At 36.0% G+C, this 17,119-nt stretch overlaps 2 protein-coding genes across 3 annotated transcripts; one reads left to right on the plus strand and one right to left on the minus strand.

The window, feature by feature from the left end:
• Positions 1-840: 840 nt before the first annotated feature.
• LOC132203354 (venom allergen 5-like) lies at positions 841-8,532 on the plus strand. Its single transcript, XM_059631070.1, has 7 exons — positions 841-1,032; positions 1,543-1,664; positions 6,791-6,872; positions 7,254-7,438; positions 7,545-7,645; positions 7,763-7,857; positions 7,977-8,532. Exons 1-7 carry the CDS (start codon positions 885-887, stop codon positions 8,204-8,206), a joined length of 963 nt encoding a protein of 320 aa, XP_059487053.1. The 5' UTR covers positions 841-884; the 3' UTR covers positions 8,207-8,532.
• Positions 8,533-9,028: 496 nt separating this feature from the next.
• LOC132203037 (DNA helicase MCM9-like) lies at positions 9,029-13,483 on the minus strand. Of its 2 annotated transcripts, none has more exons than XM_059630465.1 (14): positions 13,262-13,483; positions 13,102-13,198; positions 12,856-13,037; positions 12,636-12,802; positions 12,443-12,580; positions 12,276-12,382; positions 11,775-12,225; positions 11,280-11,429; positions 11,053-11,228; positions 10,763-10,999; positions 10,536-10,708; positions 9,820-10,476; positions 9,651-9,761; positions 9,029-9,454 (listed from the first exon to the last, which is right to left on the minus strand). In XM_059630465.1, the coding sequence occupies exons 1-14, from the start codon at positions 13,281-13,283 to the stop codon at positions 9,093-9,095; spliced, it is 3,030 nt and encodes a 1,009-aa protein (XP_059486448.1). In that variant the 5' UTR covers positions 13,284-13,483; the 3' UTR covers positions 9,029-9,092. The 2 variants fall into 2 exon arrangements, with proteins under 2 accessions (XP_059486448.1, XP_059486449.1); XM_059630466.1 differs by having other exon boundaries at positions 9,300-9,440.
• Positions 13,484-17,119: the final 3,636 nt, after the last annotated feature.

Consider the following 17,119-nt stretch of genomic DNA (forward strand, 5'->3'; position numbering starts at 1 on the left):
ATTATATGGACTTTTCCGCCATGGGTACAAACATAAAAGGACACCTGATGGGAATTTATGTTACGGTCAATTTATACAACTAGCGCTTATAATATCATTTTCTAAAAGTACAAGATATACAAAAAAAAGAGAATCTATTTTATAATATGTATAATTAGCAGCTCCCGGAGCGTCTCTCTCTCTCTCTTTGAGGATTCAAATATCGCCTCTTGGCCAGCACTCTGCCGACGCCGCGCCCAACAATCACTTAGAGGCCAGCCGGCTGACCTTGTTCAGGTCAAAGGTCGGATCGCTAAACAAACTGCAAATGACAGTTGTGTCCAGATGATTTTAATGTGACGAGTAAAAATAGAATTAACCTTACATTATCTACTGCTATTGTGTTTTTACTTTTTTTTACACCATTTAAATCAATAATGAGCTGGGGTTCTAAATTTTTTTTATACATTTATTGAAATTTTAATTGTGGGTTTCATTGCTTTACCTGTTATTTAGGCATTCATTTACTTTTTTCTCAACAGCAGCTTTTTCACCAAAATGTTTAAAGCAGCAATGGCTTTGAGGATTCTTTCATTCACATTTTTCTCAATAAGACTTTTTTCTTTTTTTCTCGATAAAAATAACTCGATCACGCCTTTTCAACATTTTCTTTTCATTAAAATACAGTAGCAGGGACGGGGCAAATAATCTGAAAACTCGTTGTGCATACTAAAGAGGCGTCGTAGGCGTGGAAATTGAGCCGTCAGTACCTTGGCCAGATGCGAAAAGGAGGGTTCAAGTCTGCACACACATTCGCCCGGCCCCTACCCTGCGATTGCCGGCGAAGGTATAAAGCGACCTGGCAGACCCTGAGGCGGGCAGTGTTTTCTGCACGCATTTCGCAAATGAACCGCGGCTGCCTGATTGTCCCGACGCTATTGGCCGTCGTGGCCGCCGCACTCGTGGCCGCCCTGTGCCCTTATCAGGCCATCTCGTCCAGACACACCATCTGCATGTACAGGGCGGCCGCCTGCTCAGGGAAAGCTCTAATCAGTAAGTTTTTAAATCATTTTTGTGTTTTGTGTACAGAAAGATGCCTTTTTTGAGAACGGATAATTGAGTAGGAAAAATTTAATGATTTCATAAGTCGCATCACATTTAAGAAGGAATTCCTTAATTGTATTGGAAACATGCCGACGAGCACTCAACAATCTCTGCTTTTGATGTTTTCTGAATTATCACACGATTAATATAGTGTGGTATGAATAAAAACAAAACGGTTATTGAGAAATATTAATAATTTTATAAATAATAATTTCATATACAAACTATAATGCTTACAAACACTATCCTTATAGCTAAAAATTTTATTTTCTCAATAGAAGTATCAGTTATTGCACCGGTTGTGGCATAATTTTATGCATTTGATCAACACACATTTTTTATCTGTGATAATAATTTTAAAATTTAAACATAATATATCATAAAAAACAAAAAATAAATAATTTTTTTAAACGATATATAGATAAAAACTTTAAATTATTTACAAATTATCTTTTAAAGAAAGTGGCGGACTGGGGTGCATGGACAAGCAAGCGATTCTGGACACGCACAACCAACTGCGGCAGAGCGTGGCCCTCGGCCACGTGTCTGGCCAGCCTCCGGCCGCTGGGATGCGCGAAATGGTGAGTTCATTCGGCCATCGTGCCAATTAGGTTTGCAAATTTATGTGTCGACGACTGCTTTTATGCATACAATTAATTATGGGCCCATAAAATGGTGGCGGACGCACGACCATAAAGTGTGCGCTTTATGCTTTAAATTGTGCTTGACCGAGACCACGATAGTACATCATGCCTCACAGAAAAGAGAGGGACACTACGTCAGGGCCCTCTAATACTAGGGCATTGCGAATTCAAATTTTTAAATTTTAATAAAAATCAAATTCTTTTAAATTGAAGTTTTATTTGGAAAATGAGATTTAAACTTATTCAAACTTAAATTGTCGCATTTTTAATGTTTTAATTTTTTTAATAAATAATATTTTTCAAACTAGAAAAAGTGCAATTAAATTGCTTGTGTCATTATTTCTTATTGTAAGCTATTTTTTTTAACTCATGTGAGGCTCAATAGCACACAATTTATAAATAATTAAACTGATTTTCAAATTGTTGTCTCTCATTCACCACCTAAAAACAGTTATGAAATAATAAATTCCTTCTATTTTAATACCAGCGGAAAAATAATTTACGTTATGAAAGTTAAATTGAAAAATTAAATTTTTTTTTTGACTCAATCTGAATATTTTTTTTTAATTTATTTTATTTTTTGCGAAAAGTGCTCATTGTAGATCTTTTTAAGTTTTAGCCTTTTCTTGAGTCTGATGCCGCGACAAAGGCGGTTCCGCTTAGGTGATCTCATCTCATTTGAATGAGAGAAGTCGCGGCCGGCAAGCTATAAAGTGGAATTAATTAACCCGGCTGGCCAATTAATTAGAATTTTCGGCAAGTCAGTGCGCGCGCCAAGGTCTGCTATTAAAAGCGACCGAATGCTCCTGAGAGCGAGGCAAGGAGACTCACTGACATTTATCTGGACCAGGGCTGCGCAAAATTATTGCATTCCTCCAATTGCGAAACACACAACCGGCTGCTGTGGATGCTCTTTCATTTTGCTGCTCAGCTTGTTTCATTGTTCGGACTCGTCCAATAAATTTTGATTGTGCGAATGTTAAAGGAGCAGAAGAAGCGAGTCTGAGCAGCGAAATAATGCCACACGTGACAGATGGGACCATTATCTCGACATAGAAGTATTTAAGTATTATTATATTTTTCACTCTCTTAGGAAAATTTACTTTGTCTGAATCTATACCCCTTCAAAATTTACTTATTTAATATATATTTGAGATACTTTGAAAAGCAACAACAATTCACATAAGGCTGTAAATAGCAAGGAAGTCTCAAATAGATTTTTTTTAGCCAAAATACGAATTTTTCATTGAAAAAATAATATTTAAACCAGGATGAGCCTTAGTGAAAAATTTAAAAAAGGCAAATGACCACCATAGGGGGACCTGTGGTTTACTAGTTCTTTAAAAAGGGTTTCTTGTGTTTGTTTAAAATCCTTGCGTTAATGGAAATTCTGGAGAAAAAAAACTTGTTGACCCTGTCGTTTGATGAATTTTTGCGATTTTTTATTAAATTACCAATATTATTTTGTTTCAATAAATGTTTATTGAGTTCGAAATGAAGGCAACTATGCCCCATGCATGAACTCTTCCAAATAATTTATTCATATATATCTTTTAATTAATTATTATTATTTATTCTTCTCGGTCTGTACAAAAATTTTTAAATTGGAGAAAAAAAATTGTTAATCATTAAAATTTCCTAATTATTTGGAATGGACTCGAGAAGCCCTAGGTTTTTAAAGTACCAGCAGACCACAGGGCACCATTTGGGTCAGTTAATTGTAATTATTTAATTTTTCCCTAACATATATATGGTTAAGCTCAGTTTAAATTTTTCATGAAATCCACTTTGCAGGTTAACTTTCAATGTTCGATGTAAAAATATTTCTTTTAAAAACGATGATGTTTGGTTCTCATGTAATATTAAATTTGAATCATTTAAGCTTCGCTATTTTTGGAACGGATCTAGTCTAAAAATTCATCTAATGGCAGGCTTTCTGAACAAATATCAATTTTTCAAAAAGAGGCTTAAAAATGATGATCCAGCTTAAAACACAGCGCCGCGCATATGTTTTTCCGCTTCGAAGAAAATAATCCGCGCTCTTTTTGTGAAAGGCCAGACCAGGCAAAATCGCGATATAATTTTGCAAAACGTGTCACAGCGAGAGGCACGCTTTTCCATTGCTGATTCATTTGCATTTTAGCCTCTGCTCTGTCGGGAAGCGCACTCACAATATATGCTTGCCAACCGCTGTGCAGGAAAAAGCATGAGAGGATTTTTTCTGTGCATTTTAATATATTCACTCTACCTTAGTAGCTCAAATTTTAATACAACTTTTTGAATATATTTGCGAGTAATGCTTGTAGAATGAATAACAAGGAATGAAAACAAAAATGCAAGCTAGATGTGAAAAATCCTTGAAAAATAATATAAATATTTTCAAAAGATTTTTCTTCCTAATACCTTGATTTTCAGACTGTATTTATTTATCTTTCCTAAATTAAATTTGAATGAATAATAATTTGAGGTTAATATAATATGAACCTATAACTCTATAAGCATATACATATATATCATTCGTCGTTTTAAATGGTGACGCTCACACTCCACTTTAATTATTTCTGATCTTATTATATTGTTAGACGATGATGTCTCAATATATAACAGAAGATTCCACGACTCCATTGCAATGTTGCGCTATAAGTATATTTATAAAAACTGTCAATATCAAGTTAAATGGCCAAATTTATTAAATTTACATGCGAATATATGTGTTAATTAGGCTCTTACATACTTTAAACTTATCTTAATGGAACTGGACAGCTAGTGATGAAGCACCTGCCGCTAACAATTATTTAAAATTTATGCCTGAAATAATCGATGGAAACGTGCAAACAACTTCCAAAGCGGTGAAAGTGAGAATTTATTGTGCTCCTTGACTGAAACTCCTTCAAATTTTGATTTATATTGCAAAAACTACAGATGGCTCACATATTGGAATAAGAATTTTGCATGTTGTGCTTACAAAAAATTGGCATTTCGGCGCTGTTTGAAGGCGATAAATCAATCGAGCCTCACGCTGCGCGCAAATTAAAAAAGTCGCAACAACAATCCGCGCCGCCTCCCGTCGGCCGCTTATTTACGATTTAATTAGCATGAATCACCATCCGCTCGTTGAAAAGTTGAAAAGTGGCAACTCAATCACCACATGTATATTTCATGTGTGCGCAAAAAATTGCAAAACGAGCGCCTGTCTAGCGAGTGCGACAGGAACGACGGATGCCTTGACTCGATCCACGGCCGATATTAAATTAAATTAGCCCATAATTTAATTATTCGTGCCGCTCTTCTTGCGTCTCAAGGCTGAAAGAGGCGACAGACGATTTTCCTTTCATTAAAATCACGCAAGAAAGTCTTCATGTTGTTAACAATTCTCCCCATTACCGATTTATCTTAATGAACACTAAAATGAGTAATAAATAAACGTTTACTGGCATTTAAAAAAATTAAATATTATTCCTTTCCAAACCAATAAAAACACTACCTCCTTCTTCAAGTTCTTTAACTTGTCACTTGTCTTCATAAGCCTTCTTTGCTTTTCATAATCAATACAAATATCAAAACGTGATTGAATCCAGCAGGGAAAACAAAAGTGTAAAAAATAACTTTGAGAAGGTTTTTAGAGTTTCTTTAACTATAATAAATTTGTTTAAAATACGCGAAAATAAGGCTTATTTTAACCTTTAGTTAAAAAAATTTCTGCCCCATTTTCACGGTAAAATAGAGGGTTTCAACAACAGGGGAACTTTCAGCTAATTTTAAAACTAAAATTTCAAAATTTAAAAAAATGAACATTTAAAACTATCGTATTAAGATTACAAATTTTCTTGAAATCAGATATTGTTCAACTTATATTATTACGACTGGTGATTATTATTATTATTCTTACCCTCAATTTAATATTTTTAATTGCATCAAGTTATTAAAAATTATATTTTTTAAGCAAAATAATTTTCCTGATTGTGTAAAATTTATTCATCTTTTGGCTGCGCATGCGGTGAATAATGTACAGCAAAATTAATGAGCAGCAAGGCAGCAACTTGCTGCTTCATGGCAGAACAAAATAATTCGCGAGTTCAAAAAAGCGAAGCGCTTGTCCCTGCTCTTTTGTGCGCCCACGCTCGCATTTGGCGGCGCACACATTTTCATCGGCCCGCAATGTGAATGAATGGGCGCAAAGGTTATCGCGTATCTGCCGCGTGGCTCAAGTTTAATTTATATTCCACCTGTCCTCCCGTCGTTGGCACCGAGAGTTCTTTGCGCGCGATTTCGATCTCCTGCAGAAGGCAAAACAAACAAAGATCCTCTCGCTGCTGTCAAAATGCAAATTGAATTTCGGCGAGTTATATTTCGCATCGGCCAAATCGATTGCTGCTTTTAGAAAAGGTGCATCGAGAGGCCTCGACGAGAGAGAAAGATCGAGAGTGGGTCACGGCTGGAGAGCAGCCGCGAGTGTCGCACGCCTGATGATCTGAGACCGACCTCTGACCTGCCCGACTCCTAATTAAAATTAAACTCGCAAATTCTTCCCGTCTGGTATACACGTGCAAAGATAAATAAAATACAAAAATTACAAATTAAAATTGGCACATTTATAAAGTAATATAATATTTTTATCACATACATCGTCAATTGCATACAATTAAATGTATGCATATATAATATTTTATTTTAACTATACAAAAATTTATTATTTTGAGCACGCAAACGGTTTTAAAAGAAATTTACAATTATGTTATAATTTTAAAATTATATTTTTAATTAATTTTTTTATTTATTTTCTATAACTATTTTATATTTTAAAAACTTGTGGTTCAGTGTTTTGATTATTATTTGTAATCTATGTAAAATATTTTTAGTAAATTTAATATTTATATTTGTTTTGTACAAGTTTTAAATATTTTATATAATTTATATGACTAAATATTTGGGTTCATGTACTGCAAATATAATCTATTTACATTTAATAAAATATTCATAAATGACTAATTAATTTTATTTTATTTCTGTTGTTTTTGTGGCATAGATATTGATTTAACAATTTTTTTTATTTTATAATTCAGGTGTGGGATGATGAGCTGGCGGCGATCGCCCAAAGGTGGGCCGACCAGTGCTCGGTGGGTCACGACACGGAGAGATCAACAAGTGAGATTTTACACTTTTCTGCAAAATTCGACACCGTGAGAAAAAGAAGAGGCCGTAAATATGTACAAAAACCTTCACTCTCGGCCTCTGAAACAGAAATAAATATATAATTCCGCTGCTCCCTGTCGTGTTTGCTACTAAATTTAGCTAATTGAGGCAATAATTCTGTCAAATCCAGAGAGACGTCAATTCTCCACACAAAAGAAATAAAATTCATTCACAAATAAACGCAGAAAAACGTAGCGGTCGTTACAAGATACATTGATATTGTGACATTTTCAAAGGTCCAAGAAAAACATTTTGTGTTTTGTTTGCATAATTTGAATTAATTAATCTAAGCAATTGATTTATAAATTGGAAATAACAAGGAAATGTGCGCAGGTAGATTTCCAGTGGGCCAAAATGTAGCAGCCACTTGGACACACGGCGTCCCAAGCCCAGCGGGACCGGGTCCAAATTTTCGAAAGCAGATTGAAGACTGGTTTGGTGAAGTGATGCGATGGGGTCTACGGAGGTCAGATCTTGAGCATTTCCACTTCAGTGAACACACAGGACACTATTCTCAGGTAATTTAATTTGAATAGCCAATATTATAGTTTTTTTTTTTTTTTTTTTTAAGAAAAAAAAGACAATTAAAGAAATATAATATTAATGGTAACAATTTTTTATTAGTTGGTCTGGAGCGACACTTACCTGGTTGGCTGCGGCTACTCGTACTTCAAAGACCCGCAGAGAGGTTTCACTAAACTCTATGTTTGCAACTACGGCCCAGGGTCAGTGATTATTTTTAATCATAACTCTCTGCCAGTTAAATAGGAACCGCAAGTGCAGAGATTTATGCTTTTCAATAAATCAGAGACGCGCAGCAAGTTTTTTTTTATTGTCCGCAGGGGTAACGTGTTGGGCGAGCATCTCTACCAACCAGGGCAGTCTGACTGCTCTGGCCCTGACTTGACCCCCTCCAGGAGGTACGCCGGACTCTGCGGTCAGTTTACTAATTAATTCATTTCTCCAAATTAATTTCTTTTTTACTGTAAGAGTGTTTTATAAAAATAAAATTAAAGAATTATGAAGCATGAGAATAAATAATTATTTTCATTGTAGAAAAACAAGGTTCAAGCCCGCCAGGACTGTTCTGCTCAGCTCACGACGCACACCTGTTCACCTCGCAGAGCCCGTACCGGGATCACCATCACGGAGCTGCCACGCAACTTCACCCTCTGCGTATTTTGCCCACAGTGATGAGGCCGCCTGCTCTACCAGCACAGGCCAACTTCCTGGCCGCCATCCTACCCAGAGTTCCACCACTACACCATCATTCCTTCTTTGGTTAACTTTTTAGAAATTTTATTTTTAGAAAATTTTGTAAATATTCTTGTAAAATCTGTAAAGTTTCCAAAATTAGTTATTTTTACTCCTGTATGTGTAAAGATATTTAAAAAAAATTAATTTTAAATATTGATAAAATGAAGGCACTTATATCTGCAATGCAAAAAATTTCTCTTGAAAAAGTATCAACTATCATCCCATCATACAAGTGTAAAATATTTTCTGTCGTACTTTTACTGTGCCGATTCCGCTTCTTTTTTTTTAACGGAGTGTACTTTTTTGTGATGTAATGTAACATGAATGGAGAATAAAAAAATAATTATTTTGCTAAAAATAATTGTAATGCGCTTATGGGATATATTCTAAAAATATAGAAATTAAGGGAATCATTAAACAATAAGTACAATTAAATGAGATATTAAAATTTAAGTGGACGAATAATTTTTGCCTAAATTAAAAATTAATAAACCAAATAACAATCGAATTTATAGCAGAATGTGCCAAATGTGCAATTTGGATCTGCTTCGAATTAAATACTCAACAGCGACAAGAAAGAAGTTGTGGGGGCCACCTCGCATAACACGTTTGTCCCAACGACATAATAGCAATCTGCGTCTGCATCTCTTGCGGACTAAAGTGATCACACGTTTTTACAACATTAGATCTTGTTGTTATATGATCATATGTAATTTTGAGTTAGACACTCAATTTTGGCCAGTTTTTTCAATGTGGCCATTGTTTGCTTAATTTAACTCACAATCAGTCCCCATCAAAATCCCTTCCCTGTCTTTTGCATCAGGGCGTGGCACCGTGGCACCTGTTGCAAGTATGTAAATTTGTGACACATTTAAATTTTGAATTATCTTTCATTTTATTTAAAATAAAATATTGTTATGGTAGGTTGAAATATATATCATCATCGTCATCGTCCAAGAAAGGATTTGATGTTTTTTGCACCACTGGCGACTGAGTTGCACTGCTCTGAGAGGCTCTGGAGTCTCTGGACATTTGACTCAGCTTTTTCCCACACCTAGCCAGCGCCTCAATGGATGACAATTTCTTGGGAGGAACTTCTTTCGCACTTTTTTCATGTTCAGGGATTATATCAGATTCAGGTGACTTTGCTTTACAGGCAAACTTCTTCAGCTTCTCAAGGGTTGATAATGTTCGTTGAGGTGTCGAGGCAACAGGCGAGGCCAAAAAGCTTTTGTAACCACTTTCGTCTGCAGTGTCATTGGCCTTTAATGAGCTGACTGTCAAAATACATCAAAATGATAAGAATCCATGGTCACAATTTAATTTTCCAAAAATTGGGATCCAGTGGGGGAATTTTATATTTTGCTTTTAAAGCAATAAAATGAAGTGGTGCAACCCTGGAACTATTCTTAACTGTTTCTTCAAATTTTATTTATTACTACTTCAAAATGTAAAAAAAAAATCCTTTCATACCTGGAGGAATAGCATTAGCTGGGGCTTTATTTTCTTCATCAATTGGTTCATCCTGCAGTTCCTCAGGAGCACTTAAAATTGTTTTCGACATTTTTGGCTCATTGGAAGAGGCTGAAAAATTAGAGTTATTATTTACAGATAAATAATCATTTTATTTGTTTAACTGTACCTTCTGCAATTGGAGTAAGACTTTTACTTTTAGGATGGAATGATTTTGATGATATAGGATTATTAAATATATTTGACGATTTGCTTGTACTAGGTATTTGTCTGGTGGAAGACTTTTTCGCAAAAGCAAACTTTTGAAGCTCCAATAGCTTCTGTCTGTTAACATCTTCAGTCTTTTTATTTTGCTCCTCCTCTACTTTGCTCTCATCTTCTGAGCTTGACTCAATCATCCGAATTCTCTTCCTCTGTGGAGGGCCTTGTTGCTCTTTGTCTGCTTCTTCTTTTTCACCGTCTCCAGTAATAACAACTGGTTCACCTTCGTCAGAGGACGAAGATTCGGAGAATGGACCTCTGACGGCAGCTGCTTTCTTTGGTCTTTTCGCCTTTGCCGTCTTCGCAGCCGGGCCTTGATTTTTTTGGTGCTCGACCACTTCACAAGCTGTCTTGTCCCGATTCTGCCGAATGTTCTTCAAAATGCTGCTCAGTTTTTGCATGTTTGAGTTTGACTGGAACTGAGACATGAACTCCAATCTATCGCTGCTCCCACCACCACCACTTGCTGATGGTTTCGGTTCGTCATCTTTAGGGCCATTATCGAGGAGGTCAAGCTCGGCCTGCAGGATTTCGTGCAAGCCCAATTTCTCCAGAATGATAGAAGCTGAAATTAAGTCAAAATTTAATTTAGACCAAATTCACTAAATTATGAAATAGATCTACCATGATTTCGATAAGAGGCCATCGGGTCTCTCGGGAAAGATGCATGGTAGATGTTGCATCCAGTCAGAATTGCAGCTCCTTGCATCGAATATTCCATTAACATAACTGCAGTTACAGCATCCATTGTTGTGACTTCCTCTCTAAACATCAGCCTGGCATGCGCCTGTGACAATCTGCAAAAATGAAATGAATAAATTTAATTAATGTCACACTTTATTTATAAATACCTAATCAAACTTTCCAGCAGTCTGACAGTAGTTCTAGCTGCACTTCTGTTGTCGGTCCTTCTCTGCACCTGGTAGTAGCGACTCAAGATCTGATTTGCATTTTTGCTCAATTTCGGATTCAACGTTTTTATTATGCATAAATAACAACGCATCCTGTCAAGGTCCCATAGAGTTCCACTATTTGCATTTTCCATTTTGGTTGGATCCTTGCCTTTGAGAATGTGTCCAGACACAGTTCTGCATAAAAAACATTTGGATTACTTGATTTTGTAGAAGAAATAACTGTGTACCTGTCCCACTCTTCATTGTTTGAGTCAAGAAGCACAAGTACAAGGTCAAACCGACTCAGCAATGGACTGGCGATTGCAATATTGACGGTCACTGGCTCATTCGGGTCGTACTTCCCCTTCGGATTTGTAGCTGCCAGAATTGTGCACCTTGTGTTTAACTTGCAAACCAATCCAGCCTAAAATTTTAAAATAAATAATTTCACTCCAAAGACCAAATAAAATCAAACCTTTGCAACACTAATAGTTTGTTGTTCCATGGCCTCGTGGATACTGGCTCGGTCATTTTCTCTGATTGAATTAAACTCGTCAATGCAACAAATGCCTCCATCTGAGAGTACCAAGGCTCCTGCCTCTAACTGCCAATCTCCCCCAGATTCCTGTTGAAATGGTAAAATGATGAAAACTCATTATCGAGCAGAAAAGTTTATATTACCAAAAATCATTAATCAGAAATAAGGTATCAGTGCAGCAGAATTCCACTACCCAAAATTTGTTCACCAGAAAACGTAACAGATAAAATTTAGAAGCATGTAAAGAAGTGAAATTATTTTATAATAAAAATTATATTTCAGTCCTCAAAAATGAGCTTTTTTAACATTAGTTAACAAGTATCCTCTATAAGGGATAAAAATATCTTCAAAATTGTATTTTCTTTCTTTCAGGAATCCAACATATTGATAGTATTTAATTAAAATAAATTATAATTTCACAGATAAACTCACCATCACAGCTGTGACTGTGAGTCCAGCAGAAGTTGAGCCAATGCCAGTAGTGAAAACGGATCTGGGTACAAGTCGAGCTGCATAACGGAGAATGTGAGACTTGGCAGTACCTGGATCGCCAACAAGTAGCAAGTGGGACTCGCCCCTGATCCGGGTGCCCGACTCTTCCAGCCTCTGGACGCCGCCAGCCAAGACCATGGCAGTGGCCAGCTTGACGATGTACAGTCCGAAGACTTGCGGACACATGGAGGCCAATATCAGATCCCGGCCTACCAGAGGAGCTTTGGAATGCTGACGCCAGAACTGCAGACACTCCTCGTGCGTTTCTTTGGTCACAAGGACGGCCGTCTGCTGGTTGTTGCACACCTGAAGGTGGTTGGCCTTCAGGACCAGTTCAATGTCTGTACGTTTGTGGGCGCCGAGGTTTTTCCAGCGTCTGCTCACAATTCCGCTACAATTTTAATTAACATGTTTTTGGCTTGTGAAATTTCAATTTCCCACCATAGAACAACATCATCTCCGGGCTTGCAAGAATCAACCAGGTCATCTTCAAGGGTCACTAGCATTGACCTTGGCATGGTGCCGATGCTCAGCTTTGTCACTTGCTCCTGCCAAAAAGTTACGCAATTGAGATTTATTTCTTCAATCACGAATTAAATTAAATATACTTGGAGTTTGATTTCCTGAAAATCTTTATAATTAAGACCGTCTACAGGCTGCAGAACTTCAAAACTTGTATTCGTACAACCGTCCGGATGCCCACATTTGCGAGGAGGGACAATGCAGTAATTCAGCTCGTAGTCGGCCTGGAGATTATCAAATCAATTAATCAGTCAGTTCAAAGTGTTAACATTTCTTTACAATAACAGTATTGGCAAATTTGCATTTTTTGCATCTGTAAACTCTCTGGAATTCAAGCATTTTTGCTACCGAAGTCCTGACCACTGTTCCAGTGACCCTGAGAAAGCTATTCACATCTTCGTTCCGCGGGAAAGCTGTTCGGTGCAGCTCAGGACACGCAGGCAGAGCTGAATAAATTGATTGAAATCCATTTACATAGTGATTAAAATAAAAATCTTACATGAAAATCTTGTATGGATTTTTGATTTTGTGGTAAACTGGTGTCGAATTTCATCCGGCTGCTGAGAAATGACCAATGCCTGGCAGTCGATCAGCACTTTATCACAAATCTGCAAGTATTCAGAGGGACTGGATAAAAGACCATCGCCTAGGTCATAGTTTGTTTCAAACAGACTGATGAAACTGGAAATTTAACATATGATAAATAAATTTAAAATAAAATCTATATAAAAATAAAGAAACCGACTTGACTGTCACAGAGTAGTGCTGCATTTTATCTTCACTTTGCAATATCTTGAGCAGTTCCTCTGAGTGCCGTTCAATGAGGTAGTCTCGAAAGGCATCTAAATTGAAAGGAGTGTAATTTTAATTAAATTTCATCAATAGACTTGACAAACCAGACAAACCTTTGATTTCTCCTTCGTTCATTGTTTATTTGCAGATTTCAGCAATCCATCAACAGAAAAGTAAAAGCACTAAAAAGAAAAACTTGTCCTCGACGTCAATATAAGAGAAGAATAACTGCAATCATAGTCCACAATCATTACGATCTCGGCATTATTTTGTCGTGTGTGCGATTGATTTGAATGATTTGTTTTCATTTCTCCCTTGCGGTTCCTGACCGCTGACAGCTGTTCAAGCGCGCGCTGGTCACAGCGCATGCTCCAGAGACTATATTGAATGCTTATGCAACCTGCATTATTTTCATGCTATGCAAATTGCATATTCTGCGCCTGCTAAATATTTCCCCAAACACAACACGGAACGATAAAACTGCATAAGCATATTATGTCAAAATTTCATCTCTTGTGTGCCTTTTAAAATTTAAAGACATTTAAAATAATTTATGCAACGTAATGCTCTCATTTTCCATTTAATTTAATCTTTAGATATTTCTAAGTTGATTTTTTATTTCACTTATTATTATTGTTTCAACGTTGTTATCCACTTGACCAATTTGAAATTAAGAATTTCCTGAATTTTGCTTAAGGATTGTAATAATTATTTAGACCTTCATGGCAAGTTATCTTTCAAAATCTAACCTACACTTTGACCTTCTCATTACCTTATTATTTAATTTTACTCAATTTAATAAAAATATATTTCCAAAATGTATAATAAAATTTTCAAACAAATATTTCCAAGCCAATAATTCTATTTGGACATGAAATTAACAATAAATTTGGAAGAACAATTTTTTTTGTCACAAGATAAACCGTTGAATATTTATTCCAATTTCCTTTTTTTATTCTATCGAGAAACGACGCAGCGAAGAGCCTTTGAAAATCAACTTGATCACGTCCTGCGTCTCTCAGCCGCCGCCGCCGTCTTTTCGTCCGCTTGCGAGTTTGTTCAGGCTTTAATTAATTCCCTTTGGCTGGCGCCAAATCTGATTTCCTAATTGTCCCCTTTAAGGCAAGCTGCTCTTCCTTTTATATCGGCGAGAGAGAGGGTGAACGAGCAGATTAAAATCAGCACGGATAGAGACCTGTGTGTGTGCAGCTCACTTTCTTTGAGCCGCGACTGGAGAGATGCTCTGCAATGAAAATAATCAACACTTGTTGTCGCCGTCGGGGTCCTGCATAAAAATTTCGCCCAGCAGCTGCCAGCGAAAATAACGACGAGGAAGAAATTTAATGACGTACGTCGTCGATGGCGCGCACAAGTGAGAGAAAAAGCTCCTCTTGTTAAATCCAAACGAATCGCACTCGTCGCTCCTCGATATTCTAGTGCAGCACCTGCCGACTTGCGAACCGGATGCTGCCGCCGAAAAATGCAGAAAAGCACTCCGACGAATTCACACGTGGGCAAAGCGTCATCTACAAGGAAACAAGGGTAAAAATTATTTCAAGGAATTGTTCTTTCTTGATTCTTGTCCATAAAAGGATTGGTAATAACCTTATAACGTTCTTAATTTCATATTTTATGATATAATATGCATGTAAATAAGTTTATAACTTATAAATAAATATTTTGCTAATTAAGCTAATTTTCAGAGAACTCAAAGAAGCTCTTTTCTGACATTTGTGAAGAATATTACTATATAATGAAATATTTAAATAATAAATTTATTTTCTGTTTTATAATTTTTTTCCTTCCTAAAAAATAAATTTTAAATTGGTTTATATCTCCGTCAAGAAACCTTTATTTTATAAAAAATAAAGTAAATAAATATAAAACAAGTAAATAATTCATTCATTACAATTGTTTCATCAATGATTTAATAATTTGATAAAAAAAATTTATACAAAATATTATTTAAATCTATTTTGCAAGCATGCAAGCAATAAGCACAAATAATTTAATCTAATTACAGTCGATTACAGTCTGATATGTTGTGATTATAAATTAAATTTCATGCCTTATTACTTGCTGCAGTTTAATAATAAAGTAGCAAAAGTTTTCTTTCATTGCCGGTCTGCTCTGGTATCATTATCGCTACTAATTCAGTTTTTTTTCTAACTTTCCTGCAAAAATTCTTGGTTCCCCCATTTGTTTGATTTTCTATGCTCTATGCACAAAAAGTTTTATATAATTTGCAGATAAAACACGAAAAAAGTAATGATTAGAAGAAGGGTGGGATGAACAATACCAAAGTTTCCTTTTTGAAAACTTGTGATTGATGTTTGGCGTGTAATTAAGGACGGTGATTCGCCCATCGTAATTGTCAATTCCCAGCGCTGCGCTGCCTTGAATAAAAGCAGAGTGGCGTGGTATTGAAAGAAAAAGTTGCCTCCTTTTTCTGTGTTGAGCCAGGATAGTGCATCGAGCGCATTGAGAATTGGAAAATGGAAGCAGAGGCCTGGCAGCAGGTAATGGGCAGAAAAGTGGTTTTGACTATTAGCGGAGGGTCGACATCGGCCGTGAAAAACAACCCCAATGCTCGGCGTTCGTGAAAAATATTCTGAGCGCGGCGTTTGGATGACCGCGTTTATTATTTTCACCCCGCTTTCTGTACACATATTTCCATACGGATCGCGATTGAGCCCTCTTGTTATTCACGCCACGATGCCAGGCTCAAGTATTTATCGCACTCATACGAGCTTTTCCCAACGCACTTTCTCTTTAAAATACAACATTTATGAATACAAAATTGTAGGTGCAAAATTTGTATTGCAAAACAAAACATTTTTATTCCCAATAACTTAAATTTTTTTTTTTATTAATATAGATGATAATTCTAATTTTTAATGACATAATTTTATTCAATTATTGTCTAACTCTAAGTAAGATGGTAGTCAAAATTTGACAAGTTTTTGAGATAAAAAGTCAGCACAAGCATGCGATTTTTAAAATATATGAGAATAACAAGAGATCGCTATCAATGACGGCTCTTGGCTAATTTCACAGAAAGGCAGTGGTAATGTCTTAATAATGAGGTTTGGGCCGCATATCTCTCTCTCGGCCCCTTTACTCGGACGGAATGACGCTTTCATATAAATCCATCCATCGCTCATCTAGACCGCAAGCTGGTGCTGCTGTTTCGCAGTCTCTCAAGACGCATCCATCACTTTGCAGGGACACACACGCGTATAACCAAAAACATATATCCGCAATTACTGGTGACGAAGAAAGTGCAAACTTTCGCGCGCAGACAACTTTCCGACGACACTGATGATTCTCTCAAAAGAAGCTAAAGGTTCGTCGAAAAATATGGAAATCACATGTCAGAGAGTCTGATCAAAAGTGAGAAACGGCGAAAAGCCCATTGCCATTGGTATTGATTGAGCCGAAAAGTAGATTTTCAATTCTAGTATCTTTTTGTAAATGGCTTGACGTTGAGACTTCTATCAGATCAAACACGGACGCACTTCCTCTATTTATTTTTTAAAGATGGATAGCATCTATTCTTCTCAATTATTCACGCAGGAAGTCTGAATAATTAAGGACATGATGAATAAATAACAGATTATGGGGTAGAAGGGAGACGATTAATTTTTGATGATTTCTTTTTCTTGCAAATTTGACTGCAAATCCTAAAAATGATTTATAATTAATAAAAATACAGATAATAATTTTTCAAAACAATTTGCATAAAATTTTGTTTCAAACATTAAACATATAAAGTAAATTACGTTTATTAAATATAATTTATAAAAATTTCAATTAGAAATTGTACTACATATGGAAAAAAATATAGATATATCTTCATTCCCATGATCATCTCCTCGAGTGTCAACTTCTTCAAACAAAAATATAGTTTATAAAATAATAATAATTGAATAATGTTTCACTTGATAAAAATGAAAAAATAGTTACACATT

Source organism: Neocloeon triangulifer, unplaced genomic scaffold (assembly GCF_031216515.1).
Source record: "Neocloeon triangulifer isolate White Clay Creek 2 clone unplaced genomic scaffold, ASM3121651v1 ptg000017l, whole genome shotgun sequence".
Lineage (NCBI taxonomy): Eukaryota > Metazoa > Arthropoda > Insecta > Ephemeroptera > Baetidae > Neocloeon > Neocloeon triangulifer.